Source organism: Molothrus ater, chromosome 7 (assembly GCF_012460135.2).
Source record: "Molothrus ater isolate BHLD 08-10-18 breed brown headed cowbird chromosome 7, BPBGC_Mater_1.1, whole genome shotgun sequence".
NCBI lineage: Eukaryota > Metazoa > Chordata > Aves > Passeriformes > Icteridae > Molothrus > Molothrus ater.
This window is the reverse complement of record NC_050484.2, coordinates 132,312-151,887: the sequence shown is the minus strand read 5'-3', so window position 1 is coordinate 151,887 and position 19,576 is coordinate 132,312. Positions and strand designations below refer to the sequence as shown.

Here is a 19,576-nt window from a genome sequence, read left to right as displayed (position 1 = left end):
GATAAACAGCATCCAAAACCAGTGGAAAATAATCTGCAGAATGTGCTGAACTGAAACCTAACAAACCCAAAAAACTTCAGGCACACTTTTCACTCCAACATGAATTTACAGAATCACAGAATAAGGTGAGTTGGAAGGGACCGTCAAGGATCATCGAGTCCAGTCAACCACCCAGGCACTGAGGTGTGTGGGCTTTGCTGGGCAGCACATGTGGCACCAGGAGATGAGGGCACTGCAAGGCAAATTTTCACAACATCTCAAACCTACTGAAGATGCTCTCCCAGAGAGCAAGCATGCCCAGGACAAGTCCTGCTGCCTGACACTTCATGGGGATCAGACCTGATCTGGCTTTCCAACACACCTCCTCAGGCTCCCACAAGGGAACTCTCCTAGGATTTTGAAAACCAGTCAGCAATTCCCAGAAAAGGTTTGCTGGGAAGGGATCTGTCTTCATGCATCAGCTCAGCAGAGTCATTTCCTCTTAGCATTCTCCCTTCCTCTCTCCCCTTCCCTCACAGGGGATTATCCCAAGAAGAAGAGCTGACCTCCCCCTCCCTGCAGGCAGGGAAAAGCAACCCCTGTTGGGCGCAGCTCTGCAGAGATGGAGAAAGCTGGAGGCCAGCTGGCTGTGTCAGCAAAGACTTAATGATCGTGGTATGGCCTGTGCAAGGCGCCTGCTGACTGTACAAGGCCCGGAGCAGCTGCAGCCTGTCAGACCCCGTATGCCCTGGGGAGCTCTTCTCACCTCACTGGGGACCCCTGTCCCTGCCTGGAACCCGGGCCTGACCCCCCCAGGGCTGTCATCAGGCATGGTGTTCCAGGAGCATCTCACCAAATCGCTGGACTGGAGAAGTGTCCGGCTTCCAAAGCATTTTAAATCATTGTTTTTTCCAGGTCTGTGGTGCTAAACCACGGACAACAGCCAGCAGTGTCCTCAGGACATTGAATAGCTATTTCTTTGGAAGAGCGTGAGCTAGTTTTGCAGGAAACAAATCCACTCCCAAGTCAGTGGAACTAGCAGCATGCCACCATGTCTCAAAATCCAACAACACATGCCTCTGAAGGATGTCCCCGTCTCCTTCCTCTTCAGATGAGGACAGAGAAATTGAGCCCAATGGCTCTGTCCCCCCTGACAAGAGCAGGGAACCTCCTCCATCTATCATCCTCGCTCTGGAGTGCCATGAAGATGGGCAAGGGAAGCCCCTCCAGGGTACCTAAGTGCCCCAGGGAATGGGTGTCCTCCTTCCCCTGTCTCAGACCACAACACTGCACTAAACTTTCAGTCCAGTTCCAGACCAAACTGGGTGCTGGAAAAAAAATGTACGCTTGAGACAGAATTTTTGCTTTTTCTTCTCCCAGAGATTGAAAAAAGAGTGAGTTTGCTCTGTTTTTCTGATATTAACTCTTCCATATAACCATTTCTTCCCTTTAATCAAATTCACTTGGAAATGGAAAATAGTGCTTCCACAGGAAACATGGAAAGGAGCTGAAATTAATTCCCATGGGAGAAGCCAGGATTGAACCCATCAGTACACACAGAACCAAAGGGTGCTTTGGAAAGCAGAGAAGGACCGAGTGCCAGGTCACAGCTGGGGCTACTTTGTCCCCTCAGATGGTTCTGGGAGATGCCCCAGATAGGGAACACCAAAATTTCCCTGGTTGTAACCACACAAAGCACACCAGTGCCCTGCCAACTGCCTGAGTCATCTTTTTCACCTTCCACCCACTCCTGGGGACGTGGGCACCCAGTGATGGAAATGTTTGGGATGATGGATATTTCCATATGTCTGGTTACCAGGGGCTGCACCTCCCCAGACTGGCTGTAGGACCCCAAGCTGTCTTTCCCAGCCTCCATCCCAGTGTCCTCCCCATCTCTGTGCCCAGTCCTGCACCATAGAAGCAACTGTGCTGTGAGCCCGGTGCTGCACCAACCACAAACCCCACTGGAAAGAACGTGGCTTGTGGTGCTTCTGCTCATGATAATTCAGCTTTCCACAGTGGATCTCTGCAGGAGGAGGCAACGGAGAAACCCCTCTGAGCAGGAAAACATCACCTCTCCCAGAGGTGCCTTGGGAGAATCTCACCATGGCAGAGCAGGCCTAGGCAGCACCAGAGGGGGGTCTGGCATCCACCCACCTGCAAAAACACCCCAAGGAAGAGACAACCCATATTCCAAAACCCTTGATAGTCCTACAAAATGGCCCTTGGCACCCTCTCCTTGCTAAGGGCTCGAAGCCACCCCAGAAGACGCAGCCCAGCTGGGACATTGGTGCTTCTCCGAACCGCTGACCCAGCACGAACTTGCTGCTGTGCTGCTTGCCAGCTGTGTCCGAGCTGGCTGGGGGGAGCCTTCCCTCCCTTCCAGTGCTGCTTGGGGATACACTCTTCCCTTCCCAAGCCACCTCAGGGGGTCACCACCACTCCAGTGGGGAATTCCAGCTCCCATCCATCCAGCACACCGAGGGTGTGAGTGTCCCCCTCCAGCCCACTTTACAGACCCCCTCCATGCTGGCACAGACAGGACACAGCATGGCTCCAGCAGCAAATCCACATCCCCACACCCAGGATGGTGCGTGCTGGGTTAATGTTTTCCCCATTACTTCACTCTGGCCTCTGTTCCTATGGAAAAAACCAAACCATCTGGTAATAATATTTCCCTAATAGCTGTCTGGGTCTGTGGGAAAGCTTGGCTCAGCTTCTTAGGGAAGATGAGAGGGTTGAATGAGAGGGAGGTTGTGGATACGGCATGGGAGCTGGAGGAGAGGAGATAATGCTTTCAGGATCCCTTTCCTAGGCCACCCCAGTGCTTGCAGGACTTCACGAATCACAGGGGAGCCACAGGACACCAGGATGACACACATTTGGGGTACCCCACAATTTAAGAGTCACACTCTCTTCCTCTGTCCCACAGTGGAGGCGTGAAGGTGGGCAGTAAGATTCACTTTCAGGACTTTCCCCCCACCGCCGTTTTACACTCAGAAAATAGAAACAGCCCAAAGCATGGGGTCTGGGGAGTTGGGAGCATCATTGTTTGGGAACAAAACTGGCTCAAACCAGAAAGATCAGCAGCACCTGCATCGTCTTCCTGTTCTTGGAGAAAAGGCAGCACCCTGGGACATGCTGCCTTCAGCCCTGGGGACAACACTAGAAGAGCAGGGGACAGAGGAACCCCCTCTTGTGGAGTACACCCAGGAAAAACAGATGGAAAACCATGCGCTAACCCCATCAGCAGCTGAGCAGGGAATATTTTCCACTCTTCTTTGATAAAAGGCGTAGCTTGGGTGATTCCCAGGAAGCAGAGCATGCCTGTCAGGCTTGGGCACATGTTCCCTGGGGAAGGCAGGCCCCAGGCGCTCAAGGAAAAGCGGAGCAGCCACCAGACACAGCCCTGCCTGCAGCTGGGGGGACTGCAAGCGCTGGTTCCAGCCAGCCCCATGCTCCCAGAGCCCGGCCTGCATCTCTGGACTGCAAAGGGACAGGCTATACAGGTTGAAAACCTGCTTTTCCTCTGCTGTGGATTGCAGCCCCTCTCTGCATCCGTGTGGATGCAGGCATCAAACCAAAGCATCAATCCCAAAGCCTTGGGAAGGACAGAAAAAGCATCTTCCTTGTTGGCTGCCCTCTGCATATCTCAGCTGGCTTTCTGGCACAGCGCAGCACAGAGCCAGCCGGATCCTTTCCATAGTTTTCTACAGGGATTGTCCAACCCAGCCCAGGAGCTTGAGCGTATCTAGCAAGCTCCCAGAAGTTCCCAGTAGCCCCTTCCCAGGCTGTTTCTGCTCCCATTTTTATTGAGCATGCATGTTCATACTCGTTATTTTATCACCTCAGCAGCTGTCCAGGCTCTGGGTGTGTCTGTGCCCTTCCAGAGCAGTGCTGTGATGCAGCAAGGCATGCAGCCCAGCTCCCTCCACACCAGAGCCAGATCCAGCTGCAGCCTTTTCCTAGAAGGATGAAACAAGTCAACCATCCTTCCTGGCAGGAATGCCTTCCCAGCCCACTCTAAGGAGTGCCGAGCATCTTCCTTGGATCTTTCACAGACAATGAGGAGCAAATGCAAACCATCCAGCCATGGAGAAGGGGGAATGACTTTACACTGAAAGTAGGGTTTTGTTGGATATATGGAAGGAAATGCTTCCCTTTGAGGGTGGTCAGGCCCTGGCACATGGTGCCCAGAGCAGCTGTGGCTACCCCTGGATCCCTGGAAGTGTCCAAGGCCAGGCAGGACAGGGCTTGGAGCAGCCTGGGATAGTGGAAGGTGTCCCTGCCCATGGCAGGGGGTGGAATGAGATGGTCTTTAAGGTCCCTTCTAACCCAAACCACCCCATGGTTCTAGGATTGCTCCCTCTCAGGCCTATTTCCTCTGGTCCATGCAGCAGATTCCAGCACAAGCTGCAGCCAGCGGAATCCCAGCAGGGTGTAAAGATAAGCATCTCCCCCCCACAAGTTTATTATTTTTTAGAGGCACAGCCAAAGGTAAACAGGCTGTTTTAATCTCCAAACACTCACCCTCTCAGCAGGAAGCGATGGAGCTGCAGCCAGCACAAAGGGCTGGATGCAATGAACAGGGCTGTGGGGCCTCTGCACCCTTAAATGCCTTCAGTGGGGCACAGCAGCTTTCTCTTGCAGCTGATGAGTCCTGCAGAGGTTAAGCCAGTGCATTCAGGTGGTTCACATCCCTCTGCATCCCATCTCTCCAGCCTGGGCAGGGATTCAAGCCATGTGCTGGGGTGGGTGGACACAATAACCTTTGGGGTTGTTTGTGCACACAGCCCCACTGACTCCTTCCCCAGGGCTTCTCCCACCTGAGGCTGGCTCTGACTCTGGGAAAGTCTCCCAGCTCAGCAAAGGCCACAGAAGGTGCTTCATGGATGGCCCAAAGCTTGCAGGGAGGGGGGAAAGGAGCCCTGAGCCACATTTGCCAGAGCATTGCTCTGTCAGTGACGCCCCGCTTTGGGGTGGTCTCCATGGCGCTGTTGCTCTGGGAAGGGGATGGGAACAGCAACAGGGGCTTTTCTCCAAGTGAAAGCATACAATCAATTCCTGGGCAGGAGAAACCCAGGAAACCTGGTTTTTAGTCAAAAGTGGGTGCCAGGCCTGGAGCTGTATGTTGTGGTTGGCTTGTCAGGGAGCAGGGCTGGGCACCCCAGCCAAGGCATGTCAGAGGTGGCACAAACAAGGGGAGGATGACTTCCAGATCCCACAGAGATTTGGAGCTGCTGCTCCCTGGGTTTGAGCAAGGGTGTAGAGAAGGGTTAACTGCCCTGCCTGCCTGCCACCACCCCTTTGCAGGGCCAAATGGGAGAAGGGGTGATGTGCACTTGGAAAATATAATTCCAGATGGAGAAAAAAGGTTAATATAGCTTTTTTGCCTTTGTTTCCACATAAGACAGAGGTCTGGGCAGGCAGTGCTGGCCCCTCCTGGATGTGTGTCAAGCCCAAGGCTGGATGGGCTGGAGATGGAGACCCTCACTGCACCAGGGCAACATGCAGAGCTGGGGCAGTGCTCTGGCTTCTCTTCTCGAGTAGAAAGGAAGCATCCCAGAGGAAAACCATGCCCCAATGTGTCCAAAAATAGCACCAGGGCTGCTCCAAGGTCCAGCAGGGCTGGCACATGGCGGGCTGGTGGGGTGTGTTTGAGAGCTGCCATTGTGTGGGGCTGGATGGGGAGCCTGTACACCATCTAGATCACTAGCAGCCCCTGGATTGCTGGGCTGCTCCCAGGGCCCGGCAGTGACTCACACTTGCTATAAACACGTCTCCCGATGGATAATGAATCCCAGTCATCACCGCCTTTCAGGAACACTCTGGATTCTCTTTGCAGTGCTCCCCCTGTCCCGTTCCCCCTCCCTCCTGGCAGCCCTGCTCCCATGTGGGATCATTTCCTGATGCTGAGTGGAGCCAGGGCTCTGAGGCCCATTTCCCAAACCACGTTTTGCTTCATGGGCTGTTTCCCTATTAACCATTCTGGGGTCATCGAGGCTTTTGTGCTACGGGGGCACCCCAGCACTCCACCTCTCTCCTTGTGGGTGCCCCACTGCCCAAACCCCAGCTTGGTCCCCAGCCTCATTCCACTCACCACGGAGGGCACTTCAAGCAACAAAAGCTTTATTGCAATGACACGGATAAGCCACGAAATACATCGCAAAGCATCAGGGGCGTGAGGGGCGATGAGGAAGCGCAGATAAGGGCGGTGGGAAGCAGTGGCTCGCACTGGGAACCGCTGCACGCTGGCTGCAAGCTGCTGTCCTCCTGAGACCTGCTGCCCCAGCCCCCCGAGCCTGCTGCTGCCCCATGCCCCGGCTGAGGGAGCAGGGTCTGGACAGCCATGGGTGGGGGGTTCGGGCAGTGGCCCCAAGGGTGCCAAAAAGGAGCGGGAGAAGCTCACTGGAAGCTGGCAGCATCTTCGGAGGGGGCTCAAGCATCAGCCATTGGCACCAGGTCAGGCGGTGAAGGTGTTCCTCCCGTGGGGGTCAGGGTCTGCAGAGCTGGGGGGCAAGCAAGGGAGATGGTCAGGGCTCAGCCAAGGCTCCCGTACCAGCGCCTCCTGGCCTCTCAGGCTACACAAACATGAGGCTGCTTCAACACCCTGAGCAACTCTCTAGTGTGATGCTGAAATAACCCACACCCTAAAAAGCCAAGCTGGAGGAGACATGCCCACACAGCTCTGCTACACCACAACAAATCTCCCTTTTTTTCCATTGGAACTCACATCCAGCATGAGCTGGGCTGCCAGGTGAGCCCAGGTGGTTGCCCGGCATGCTGCATTTGCCTCATGGGTTCTTACTGAGGGCTGAGAGTGGCCTTTTGGGAGCTTCAGAGAAGCCATCTGAACACACTGAGGCTGTTGCTGGGCTGAGGATCTGCCCTTTCTCTGCCCTACAAACCCATGCCTGCAGGGATGGTGACTGTGGAGAGCTGGTTCTGCTGGACCCCATCAACAAGACTTGGGTGTGATGAGCAAGGGCACAGCTGTGCTGGGGGTGATGGGCAGCTGAGAGAGGAGCATTGGGGAAGGGCACACATTCCCTACAACCTCTGCCTGGTGCTGCACTGCACCGCCCTGCCTCTGGAAATCACACTTCAGCCCAAAATACGTTGAGGGGAGATCTACTTGCAACAAGAATAAAGTTTAGTCTGCAACTGAAAAATTGTTTTAAGCATAGAAATGGCAGTTTCTCTGGGTTTGCATTTTTAACCGGCTTTTTACTGACAGTTCCTTTGCAGTGCTCCTGTAAGAGATTTGGGAGCATGGCTGCGTGCTGCACAGAGCAGCATCCCTTGGGAAAACCACATCACCAGCTGCAGCAGCAGTGTCAGGTTACATCACTGCAATGTCCTCCCACCAAAAACCCTAACTGACTGGTTTTGGGTGAGCACATTATGGACTGCTCCTCTTTCCACTGGGAAATCCTGTTGGATATCTGTTGTGGTTTGATCCCAAGCTGTGCACGCAATCCTCAGTTCCGGCGCGATGCTGCCCCATCCCTCAGTGCTCTGTGGGCCTGGCCACGCTGCCAGCTGGCTGCTGGCCCATCACCACTGTGCCCATGCTTGCACAGAGCATCTCACACCCTCAACATGCCCATGCTCCCATGGGGCATCCTGTGCTACCCAGTCCCATTGGACACAAGAAAACCCAGAGAAGCTCCAGAGACAAGTGCCACTCATCCCATTTAATCCAGACACAAATTCTCTCAGACACAGGCTTTCTCCAGGGACAAATAGTGACACTGCCTGCAGGCAACCAGGACACGGCGCTCCAAGTGTGCTACAAATATTCTGGTCCTCATACACATCCCAGCCTATCCTTTTGGGATCAAAGCAATTCCTTCTGGAAACAGCACGTGTGTCCTAAATCAGCCACAGTTCTCTGTTCAGCATGGGGCTCACACACAAAGCTTCCTCCCACTGCTCCATCCTCAGCCCCATCTCCTGGCTGATTTTCTTCCTGTTGTGCAGAGTGGACTTGATCATCATTTCTGGGGAGACATCACTGTGGTTAAACTGCCTAAACACAAGTGTGGGAATCCAGAGCCAGCCTGGCTTTGAACTTGGCTGTATTTGTTCTCTGGGATGCTTTTGCAGCAATCTGGAGTGTCATCTTCCTCTTTGCAGGACAAGGGCGCTGGGGCAGTCAGAGGAGGGCTGCACATCTGGGTGGAGAGAGTTGCACATCTGGTACATTCAGTACTTCCTAAAAGTCACTGCCACGTTACCCTTTGGACGGGGGCCTGGGGCTCGCTGCATAGCACAGCAGATGAGGATCTGCAGCTGCATTCCTTTTGAAGGAAAAACAAAAATATCCTTCTCAGCAGAGTCCCAGCTCCCTGTAACATCCAGCATGGGAGCACGGGGACTGCATGGAGACCACGACCTTTCTGCAAGTCATTCCAGCAGCTGCAGAGGCTCCTGCTGCCAGCCAAGGCACAGAGCAGCCAGCTTGGGAATGCCTCCCTGGGGCCCACAGGCACAGAGACCCGTTGGATCTCCCCAGAAAAACCTTGTCCTTCTGCCAGCCTTCAGAGGGGCTCGGGCCAGCTTAAGGGGGCGGCTTGTGCCACCCACGGCCGAAGAGGTGCTCGACACACGTCCTTGCCCACGTGGGCTGGCTCCATGAAGGTCCCAGCACTGACGGGGGGCCATTCCTGCAGAGGGGCACGGTGCCAGTAACCCGCTCGCGTGATGTCACTGCCCGTCACCAGTGTCACGGACACACACAGAAAACCCCACTCCCTTCCCAGCAGCGCGGGATGTTTGTCCTCTGCACGCATTGGAGCAGCGGCTGGAAGCACGGACATCGCAGTGCCGCCCGCATCCCGGCGTGGCTGGGGATGCATTCATGAAAAGCTGGGCAATGGGGACATCTAGTGACCAGCCGGAGGCGCCTAGGCCGGGGCGGGGGGCCGCAGCCAGGCAGGGCTGGGGGAGATGCCTTCCATCCCTGTGGCCAAGGAGAAAATGGGATTAAGCATTCATCCCTGCCACACCACACAGAGATCTCCCAGAAACTCTACCTCTGCCCGTACAGGAGGTACGGCTCCTTGGTAATGGAGCGTAAACTGGGAATTAATATAATTAAAAGTGACTAGCATGGATACAATAACAAATGCTGGAATAACAGCTCAAAGAGAGTATGAAATTTAAAGAGTCTCCCCGGTGAAAGTCACTTTCCCTTAGGGGAAACAGTCTATTTTTTTCAGCCTTATTCTGTACAAGAGGGAAAAAATGCACAGAACAATACTCCAAACAATTTTGGAGCATGATAAGGATATGCTGGGGCAGTGGGGACCTTCAGCTGAGGCTAAAGGGCTGAGCACAGACCTCAACTGCCCCCTCTCTGATGGAGACCTCCACACTCCAGGGACAGGAGGAGGCATTGGACCAATACTTTCTAGTAAAAGTCAGAATATCCCCCTAAATAACTCATTCCTAAAGAGTTTGACTGAGTTGGTTGCTTCCAGAAATGTTAAATCATTCTGGCTGGATAATACTGCATTGTTTTGGGAGAGAAAAGCAATGTACTAAAGCTATTCTGTTGATTAACTGGGACATTCACCTTGTACTGAATATTCACTGCAATATTCGAGTTTTTTTTCCCAGTGGCATGGCTGTGGACACATCATCACAGTATTTTAAGTTAATCTAAAACGGAAACCCAAGACCTATCACAAATCAAAGCAAAACACTGAGGGTCCTTCCAAAGAAAATAGCAAATCTCCTTTTGAGTCATCCCAAGGAAATCAAAGCTGAGTTTGATACATTCCTTGTAATTTTGTTGTTATCCTTGTTGATATCAACATGCTCCCAGGAGATGCTGCAACGGAGCTTTTTTTTTTCTTTTTAAATTTGCAAAATAAGCTTGGCAATGTGACCCCCAAAGAAAAGTTGTGAAGTCAAGGAGAATGCCAGGAGGAGAGATGCTTCAGGTTGTCCTGTGCAGTATCAGGAGCTGGACTTGATGATCCCTGTGGATCCCTTCCAGCTGAGGATATTCTAGGATTCTATGACTGTGCAGTGCTCCTGTGAGGTGACCCAGTGACTGCTACTGCTTGGACTGTCCCTTATCCCCCTGTGACCACATCCAGCATTCCCTGGAGCATTCCCATGAGCACAGATCCTTGTGGTAGCACAAGCCTTGACACAACGTCTCGGACACCTGCCTGACGCCAGAGCAACACTCACATCCAGCCTCTTCTGCCTCACCCCTGATTCCTGGGGTGACTTTCCTGCAGCCTGGCTGGGTGATGGATGCCTGGCAGTGGGCTGGGATGCGGATGGTACCCAGAAGGGGTGTTGTCCGTGGGTTCACTCGTGTGGGGATAGGTGCAGAGGTATTGCTGCAGTCTGCTCCCCCTCTCCAGCAGCCTCTGAGCTCAGCTGCATCTGGCAGACCCAACCTGGCATTTGTTATTTTTAGCAGCACTTTCTCTGTGGAGGTGGGGAACGGCACAGGGAGCACACACACACACAGAGCAGAGGAATTCAGGGCAGCTGTGATCTGCAGGCACTGTGCAAAGACATTTCTGTGTCCAGGATGCTGTCACATTCCCTGGCCTTCCCCAGGTGTCTGAATCCCACAGCCTTGCTGGCCTGTGATGGATTTCTCAGTCTTGGTCAATGTGATTCTGCTGCTGCTATGCCTCCATCTTCTCCTCATGAAGAAGCTCTCCTCATACTCCAGCTTGTCCTACAGCTCCACAGAGGAGCTAAGAATGACAGGATAGGCTGGCTTCCTCCATACACCATCCCCCTCTGAGGAGACAGCACCCCATTGGCAGGCTGCCATGGAGTGTGGTGGAAGTGGGATGGGAAGCTTTTGCCGTGGCTCATCCCCCAGGCCACTGGGGTGGTTATTTTCACTGGGTCTCACACACAGATATTTCATTCTTCCAACAGATAAAACATTTGTTCTAAAGCAGAACGAGGAACAGGAGAAATTGAGGAGTGCCCCTTGCCAAACAGCTCACTCACCACCTTGCCAGGTGGGTCTGTGCTTTGCTAGCCAGTTGGTGACTTGGAGGAGGCCCTGTTTGGTGCCTGACTCCCTCCATCCTCAGCATCAGCACAAACACAGCGGGGAGGTGACAGCAAAGGCTGCCAGCTCCACCTGAGCCCCTCAGCACTCCCCACAGCACCTGTGCTCCTCTGGATGGGGAACCAGGGGATGCTCTTGAGCTTGTGTGGCTGCTGGGCCACCCAAAACGCACAGCTGAACCCAAAGTGCCAGGGAGAGCAGGGCAAGCAGTTGGCGACAGGCAGCAAAGCACCTTATGGAGGATCTGGGAGCACCTGGGAGCACTTTCAGCCACAGAAGCTTGGAATGCTTCAGACAGCTGAAGCAGGAACAGGTTTCAGGATACCTGGGCAGAGCAAACCCTGATGCTCAGTGGCACCACCTTCACCTTTCTGGGCTGCTGGGCTGTGCTCTCATCCTCACCAGCTCCCTGCTGGAGCCCACAACCCCCTGCCCATCCTTGGCTCCACTGATGCAGTGGCATCACCTGGGATCCCTGACACAGCCTGAGTGCTGAGCACGCAGTGCTGGAGACAGGAGGAGAAGTGGCCCAGCATCCTGGCAGGAGAAGGGTGGGAAACTGCCAGTGGTGCCTGCTGGTACTGAGGGTTGAAGAGAGGGAAAGGCCCAGGAAGTCTTGGGGCTCACCTCAAAAAACAATGCATTTTCCATGTGGTACAGTGCAAAAATGTACTGTGTGGCTGCCTCAGCTGTCTGGGGACACAGTGTATCATTGTCCCCTCATGTGCAATCTGGGAAAAGGGACAGTCAGGAATTAACAAATGAAAAATGTACATTTCCCTGCTGGAGAGGCAGGAGAGAGAAGAAAAGCCTGGAAGCAGAAGGCAGGGCTGGGCAGAGAGGGTCGTGGGGAAGGGTGTGGGAGACACACATGGCAGATCTGTCCAGACAAGGGGGCAGTGGAAGATGATGGTTGTCACACCATAACTTATAAATGAATTTCAGGGAAAACCAAAGGATTATCCAAACCAAATACTCTCCCTTTGGAAAAAAAAAAAAAAAAAGAAAAAACAGAAAGCATGGAATCACTCAGGAAGTGCATTGGTCATTTCTCTTAAAAAATTAAAACAGAAAAAAAATTATTATGCTGATGAGAAATAATAATAGTAATAATAGTAATAATAATGATAATAATAAAAAATTGGAGAACTCTTGCATACAACCCCCACCTTCCCTCCAAGTAGCTAAAAAGGTGTGGAAGGATGCAGAGGGAAGGATGGGGCTGGCATTGTTGGGGCGACCCAGGAGAAGAACAATCGGAGCCCATCAGTACGAGAGCTGCACAGACATTTATTGAACACAAACAATGACAAACACAGCTGGCTCACAGAGCTTCCTGAGGTTTTGATTGTGGGGGATTGCCAAAAGAGTGCTTTCAAAGGCCCCTGGGGGTGTGAATCCCATACAGCTGAGTTCTTCCCACTTCCAGGTGCTTGTTAGTTAAAAAAGAAAAGAGCATTTGTGTTTATCTGTGTGTGTGTGATTCCCTCAGCTTAGTAGGAAAATGGGCTTGTCTGGACCATGCCATGTTCCAAGAGAGAAGCTTGCGGGCTGAACCCGTACTTGGCTTCTGCTTCCCAAATAACACAGGGTGAAAAGTATGCCCTTACCCTAAGGGCAGGGGATGAGGTGGCGAAGGTGAGCCAGGACAAGCAAGGGGGAGCACCAAAGGAAGGAGGGTGAGAAAAATTAATTCGTCTGAAACATGCACAGCTCTGGGTGGCATCATTATGTCCATACGCTACAGAAAGTATCGCCAATGTCAACTCAATGTATAGGGAGCTATGCTAGACTGACACTAGAGACCCCGCCAGCTCCTGAAGTCTTGCCAGTGAGAGAAAAAAACAACGCCCCCCCCTCCCCCTTGTCCCCAAAAAGCAGATGAAGCAGATGAAGAATTAACACCCTAACGCTGAAACAAGGACCATAACCAAAGAGTTTGGGAGCAGCTTTGGGAGCACAGATTAAAAAGCTTGTAAAGAAACGTTCCAGTGTGTGCATACGCGCCTGTGTGTTTATATATATATATATATATATGTTAGTAAAGAAAAGAGTATCTGTGGAGGCAAAGGGAAGACGGTAAAACGGTAAATGTACAGGCAGTACAGGCTGGGTGGAGTGCCGGTGGCTGGAGAGGGTCAGGTGGTGCGGAGTGGAGGATGGTGGGTGGAAATTAGAGTGCGCCCATTCCAGTGACCTCAGACGTCAGCCTAGAATAGACAGGGGCAGAGAGAGGGGTGGGGGGGAGACAAAAAACAAGTGCTTAATCACCAGAGCAGAAAAGAAAACGAAGACCCTGCGGGGCAGCGCTCCTCCTCTTGCCCAGATCCCGTGTAGATGGAGTGGGCAGAGCATCACTGGGTGGCCTGGCGGTCCCCTGAGGAGGACATGGGGGGCTGGAGCACAGAGCCAGCACAATGGCTGGCTGGCTTTCCCTCTCCTCACTGCAGCCAGGACGTGGCAGAGGTGTCACCCACCAGAGGTGCTGGCAGGAGTCATCCCAGAGCACAGCTTCTTTTCCAGCAGCATCCCTTCACAGGGGACAGGCAGCTGTGCCAGCTCCCCAGGCTGCTTTGTTTTACTCTGGTTGAGAGAGGCTGAGCCCTGTTGTGCCGCCCCACCAGGTCACCTCTGCACAGGGGCAGCTCAGCCAGCCCTTCCCAGCAACTAAGAGCCACTTCTTTTTCTTTTCTTTCTCTTTCCTGTCTTAGGGAGGGGGAGGGGGGGGGGCGGAGATTGGCAAGGATCTGTAGGGAAGCCACTCAGCCATGCCCGTGGGTGGGGGGCTGGCCCCGTCCCTCACCCGAGCCAGGGGAGAGGTGCCACGGGCATGGGCAGCAGGATAGCAGGGCAGGATGGGATGGCGGGGGTCTACTACGGGTCGGGGCTCGAGTGGGTTGGGTGCAAGGAGGAGAAAGCACATACAGACCTCACCGGTGCTCCCAGCCCACACCCCAACAAGTGTCCGTCACCGCCAACAGCCCCCTGTCCTCGGGGCCCTGCCAGCAGCCTCCATCCTGCGCAGATCCAGGGCTGGCAGCGGGCTGGCACAGCATCAATCCTGCCCAGGCGGATGGGCCCATTTGAGTAGCTCTGCCAGGTGGGTGCAAAGATACCAGAAAGGTCCTGTATCTCCTTAAACTCACTTCCCACAAGTCCATAGACACAGGCAAACAGTGTGCACCCTGGACACAGCTCCCTGCCTGCATAGAACAGGTCCCCAGCTCATCTCTGCAGCTACGCCTCACCATGGCACGGGCTGCATCTCTCCCCAGACGGCAGCAGCGCTGGGAACCCTTGGCCCCTCTGAAGTCCTGCAGCGCCAGGCTTTTCATGATGAAAAGGAAGCAGTCAGGCCATTCCCATGTCTTGCATTTATTGGACTGATTGTTTTCACTGAATGGAGGAAAGCCTTTTGGAGGCCTGGAAGCACGTGGAAGAGGCAGTAAGCGATGATGGGATCCCAGAAAGCAGGTCCCAAGTGATGCCTCCCTGCCAGTGGCTCAGCTCCACTCCTGCCCCTGTCCCTTGCCTTACTCACAGGAAAGACGGTGGCAACTTTGCCCACCCACGAGCAAAATCCTTGAGCGAGGGTGGAGGGAAGGCAGGCACCCAGCGCGACCTGTGGCCACTCCGCCAGCAGCATGGTGGCTCCTGGTCCCCAGCCAAAGTGCCAACTGAGGCCAGATGTCCTGCTGGCAATGTCTGGTCCCTGCTCAGAGGTCTTAGCAAGACACCGTCCATCCCAGCCGGCCTCAGGAAGCCCCTGCTGGCCCATGGCACCAGGAGCGTGGGTTGCTCCCAGTGAGCCAGCGGGACGGGATCGGCTGTGGTGGGAGGCGGTGGAGGTCGGCGGGGGGTCTCACCTGGCGTTGATGAGGTACTGCGCAAGGCTGATGTTTGCAGGGGTTCCTGTGATGGTAATTTGGCGCTCCGATGACCCTTCTGTGGCGTTCGCGATTTTGATCTGCGCTCCCGACATCTGCCGAATTTCATTGATTTTGGTCCCTTGGCGTCCGATTATGCAGCCTATTAGCTAGGAAAGAAAGCACGGAGGGAATGTCTGAGAAGCAGCAGCTCTGGCAGTCACCAGCAGGACATGAGCACACCTGGGACAAGAGTGACCTTAATGCTCATGAAAACAGGAGAGGGACAGCCCAGGGTGATTCCTACCAGCATGTGAGCACGGTCCTCCAAGGACACATCCAGAGTCCTGCTCTGCTCTGCTCCTTGTGGGGAAGAATCTCCATTTTCTGCACATGACGCCCAGCACCTCAGAGGACTTCAAGGAGGGCTCATTTCAGTAATAATAATTTTCATGGTTTAATGAATGGTCAATGTTTTGCAAGTACTTATCCCCTTCCCAGTCAAAGCAAACCCAAAGGTGGTTTGGACACATTACTAGAAGGAAACAAGCCTGCTGCCTTCACTGGGGACAGGCCAACCCCAGGAGTCCCCTCATCACCTGGTGCATCTCACATTTCTTCTATCCCACTGAGACACCCTCAGTACCTCTGCTACCCCTCTAGCTCTTTTGGTGCAATCCAGTGGCTTGCCAGCGGGCACAAGTGGCACCCACAGAAAAGGTGGACCCTGTGTAAAAACACGTCTTTCATACTCTTTTGAAAAAATCAGAGCCAGATGGAGACTTGAATTTCCTCAGCTGTTCATCCCTTGAATTTCCTCAATGATCCTCAGTGTCTTGAATTTCTTCAATAGTCTTTGCTCATTTGTGCATCTCCCTCAAATCATCTCCAAAGCTTGGTAACGCATACGGGGATATCCAGCTTGACCAATACAGGCATGAAGTGGTCTGCATGCCCTTTTAGGCCGTTTAAGCTCTTTTCCAAGGGCATTTTATACATGGGATGTTCATCTTGGCAGCTGCTGGATTTCTGTACAGTGTAAGTAAAGATGATTACTCCTCCAAATATCCCTGATCCTTTGATCAGACCATGGGGCTGCAATGGTGGTTTATCCCATATGGACCTGAATATACACTGGAAAGGTATCCACTGTCCCAGGGTCCGTGGGGGGATGTTCAGCCCATCCTGGTCTTCACATCACAGAAATAACTCCGAGATGGTTCAGCAAATGAAAATCTGCTGGAGATACCTGAGGACCCAAACTATTTAGGCAGATGCTCAGCTACACCCAAGCTGAACAGCATTCAAGTTTCTGACAGTCAGAGGAGCAGCAAGATGGGTATCATCCGATTTCGTTCCGCTGTAGCACAACTCCAAGCTACACCACTAAAACACACCTGGTGACTCTTAAAGGAACACAAACCTGTCCTCTGCTTCCTGAGAGGGTGTCAGTGGGTGTTTAAAAGCCTTTGGAACAACAATAGAAAGAGCTAAGGAGCAGTTTTTCAAGATGCAGGTGATAACATCTAATATCTCCCAGGTCTGGTGAGAGCTCAGCCTCTGGTGAGTGAACGCTCCAAGTGCTCCTGAGTTCTCAGAGGTCTCCTGGCATCCTTTCCTCCCATGTGAGTTCTTTTGCAAGGGGTCTCTTTATATTTCTGAAGATACCTTCACTGCTACAGTCCTCCATGCTCAGCAGACATGGCTGCTGGAACCTCAGGAGCGCTTGCAGAGCTCTCTGCAGCTTCCTGGAGAGGGGTCCTTGCTGGGTGGAGCAGATCTGGGATCAGCCCCCACTGTCTCCTCTGCAGATCCCTCCTGTGGTGATTTGACCCAGGGTGAAGCATCTCCAAGGGTTTCAGTTAGCAGGTGCTCACAGGGTCTTGCACTGCATGTCTCTTGGGTGGACAGAAGTCTTGGTGCCCGGCACCTGCAGCTGGGATTGCTGACCTTCCAGAGCACTGCCAGGTGCTGGTGAACAGCAGGAAGAAAGAGCAACAGCTGCCAGGCCCTATCCAGGGACTCCTGATGAGGATGGGCTAAAGGTGCTTGTTAGTGATGGAGATGGGAACAGAGACTGGATGTCATCCCTCCACTTGCCCTCATCCTGATTTGAGCACAGACTGGGTCTTAATCCATAGAAACCAGTCCAGAAGCAAGTGAGGCTCATGGATCAGGGTGGCTGTGTCATGCTCTCCATCCCACCTCCTCCCTGCCCAACATGGCTCCAGCCTCCTCCCAGCAAATATCCCAGTCCAGCACCCATGTTACCACAAAGCTTCCACCTATCAGACCCCACAGCTGCCTGCCAGCAGTACTGAAACACACTGTCCTTCAGACACTCACATGGCACTTTGTGGCATCAGAAATGTCACTTACTTTCCTCCTCTTCCCCACCACCCCACCCCATCACTACCCTTGAGCTGGAACATCATCTCAGACCCGCCACGGCCTGATTAAGCAATTAAGAGTTTAATCAGGGCTGGCATAGGAGCTCTCTCCCTTTCCCAATGCTGTCAACTGGGCATGTTTCATGAGCACTGAGTTCACTTGGAAAGGAAAATGGAGCATTAAGGATTGTACCTAGGCAAGCTACCGACAGAGTAAAGTCCAATGGGTGCTTTGTGCTGCAGATTGATCCCCAACCGACTGCACAAGGATGAGGGAACATGGGGAAGGGACATCTCTAAATATATTTAACAAAGCCAAATGGCTGCACATTATACATAGATATATGTATGTATATATAAACATGTATCTGTATACACACACACACACGGACATGCCAAGGAAGCACTTGGATTTACTTACATCATTGGGAATGGTGAGTTCATGAGTACTGGCCGGGGGACTGGCATCCAAACCTGGGCAGATGCAAGGGAACACGGTTAGAGCTGGCAGAGGCAACATGATGAAGCTCCGCTGCTTTCCCGCAACGCTGCCAAGGCTGTGTCCTGCTCCGGGCTGGGAGGGGAAGGGGATCACACACTCCGGGACAAGGAGGAGGAAGACAGTTGCTACCTGACTCTGCTGGATCTGGGTGTCACCTTCCCTGCATCCCACGAGTGCCTCGCTTCCCACCCTTCATCCCTTCCACTGGGAATGGCTTCAGAGGAGGGTGCAAGGTTCCAGCATCAGCGAGGAGAGGTGGGTTAAACACAGCAGCAGAGAGCATGCCAGCTGGGACACCCACCTGTTCCACAGGAATGCTGTCCATGCACCCTCCAGCCCTCTCTGGATGGAGCAGCATTGAGCTGCTGGCATGTGACAGCAGTTTGGTGCTCCAAAACCAGTGTCCCTGCGGGATCCGGCAGCACAAGTCCTCTGCAAGTTAAGCCCCACAGACTCTCATGCTGAATTTGAGCCAGACTGCTAAGACATGCAACCTAGCTGGACCAGGACCACCTGTCCCTCTTATTCCTAAGAGAAAGCAAGATGAACAGTATGGAGATTTAGATCCTGCTTCCCTCCAGAATCACACAGCAAGGAATGAAGGCAGGGGCGTGCTTCCTCCCACCCTCCCCTGGGTCAGGGAGAGCTCTCTCCTCCATTGTGGGAATGGCTGGGGCCAGCAGAATACTCCGTGAATGCAGCTCCAGAAGTAAGAGGACACCATGCCATAGTGCTCCTAGGTTTCCCATATAAAATCACCTCAGTGCCGAAGCAGGGACGTCCTGTGTGAAATCTGCAAGAAAGAAGCTGTATGGTGCCTGACAGGAATTTGCAGTAACTGGAAAAAAAAAAAACCCTTATCTTTATGATATAAACCACTGATGAATGCTTGTAAGAGCAGAAGAGACTGCCAGATCTGTATCCATGGAAAGAGGTTGGTTAAGGAGGTGCAGAATGAAGAAGCGCAAAGAGACTGGAACTGCAGGGCTCCTGCAAAACAAGACAGCAGCAGCACCCAATTCCTCACATATTTCCATGGAGGGCCTCAGCACAGAGGAAGAGGAGCTCTGGTTATCTCTGATGTGCTCATGCATGACCCTAGGATGTTAGGAAGTGAGGGTGAGGAGGCCCTGGCACCAGTTGTCCAGAGAAGCTGTGGCTGTCCCATCCCTGGGAGTGTTCACAGCCAGGGTAGATAGGATTTAGAACAACCTGGTCTAAAGGAAGGTGTCCCTGCCTATGGTAGGGGGGTAGAAGAAGATGGGCTGTAAGGGCCCTTCCAATCCAAACCATTCCATGATTATGTGACAATGTACTTCCTGTGCTTTCCCGAATGCATCTTCCCAGACACACATCACTGACATTTGCCTGCAGGAGGCTTCCTCACCAGACTTTCCACTTGGGACCACAGAGAGGAGAGGAATTGCAGGGAATGAGGATGCAGATCCTCCAGCTGGCAGCCCTCTGCTGTCATTCACCCCTGCCAGGGGTACTAATGCCAAAACCTGCACAAAACATTGCCTGCCCAGGTATTATACCACAGTCAATGCTCAATGCTGACTTTACAGCACACACTTCACCTGGACTGGCTGGTACACTGAGCCTCCTCACAGTCTGGGGCAAGGTGGACTGCACCTATCACAGACATATCTCTCTGGTGAGGGTGTCCCTCTCCTTTGGCCATGTGTTACAAGCCTCAGTTCAGCAGCAGCCTGGGTGTGGCAGAAAATGTCTTCTAAAGGAAGCAGAGCACCAGTGAGGGCTCTGAGCAGCACTGAGG

At 53.2% G+C, this 19,576-nt stretch overlaps 1 protein-coding gene across 15 annotated transcripts in view; it reads right to left on the bottom strand.

The window, feature by feature from the left end:
- Window positions 1-6,314: 6,314 nt before the first annotated feature.
- PCBP3 (poly(rC) binding protein 3) overlaps window positions 6,315-19,576 on the bottom strand; it is a 43,232-nt gene continuing 29,970 nt past the window's right edge. For 8 of the 15 annotated variants that reach the window (XM_036386549.2, XM_036386550.2, XM_054515369.1 and 5 more), the window contains 3 exons: window positions 17,716-17,768; window positions 14,905-15,074; window positions 12,309-13,248 (listed from right to left, as the gene is read on the bottom strand). In XM_036386549.2, coding sequence (XP_036242442.1) covers window positions 13,212-13,248; window positions 14,905-15,074; window positions 17,716-17,768 — 260 coding nt within the window. In that variant the 3' untranslated portion in view covers window positions 12,309-13,211. Of the gene's footprint in view, window positions 6,489-12,308; window positions 13,249-14,904; window positions 15,075-17,715; window positions 17,769-19,576 lie in introns of those variants that run through there. The other 7 variants (XM_054515366.1, XM_054515365.1, XM_054515367.1 and 4 more) reach the window with 1 other exon arrangement.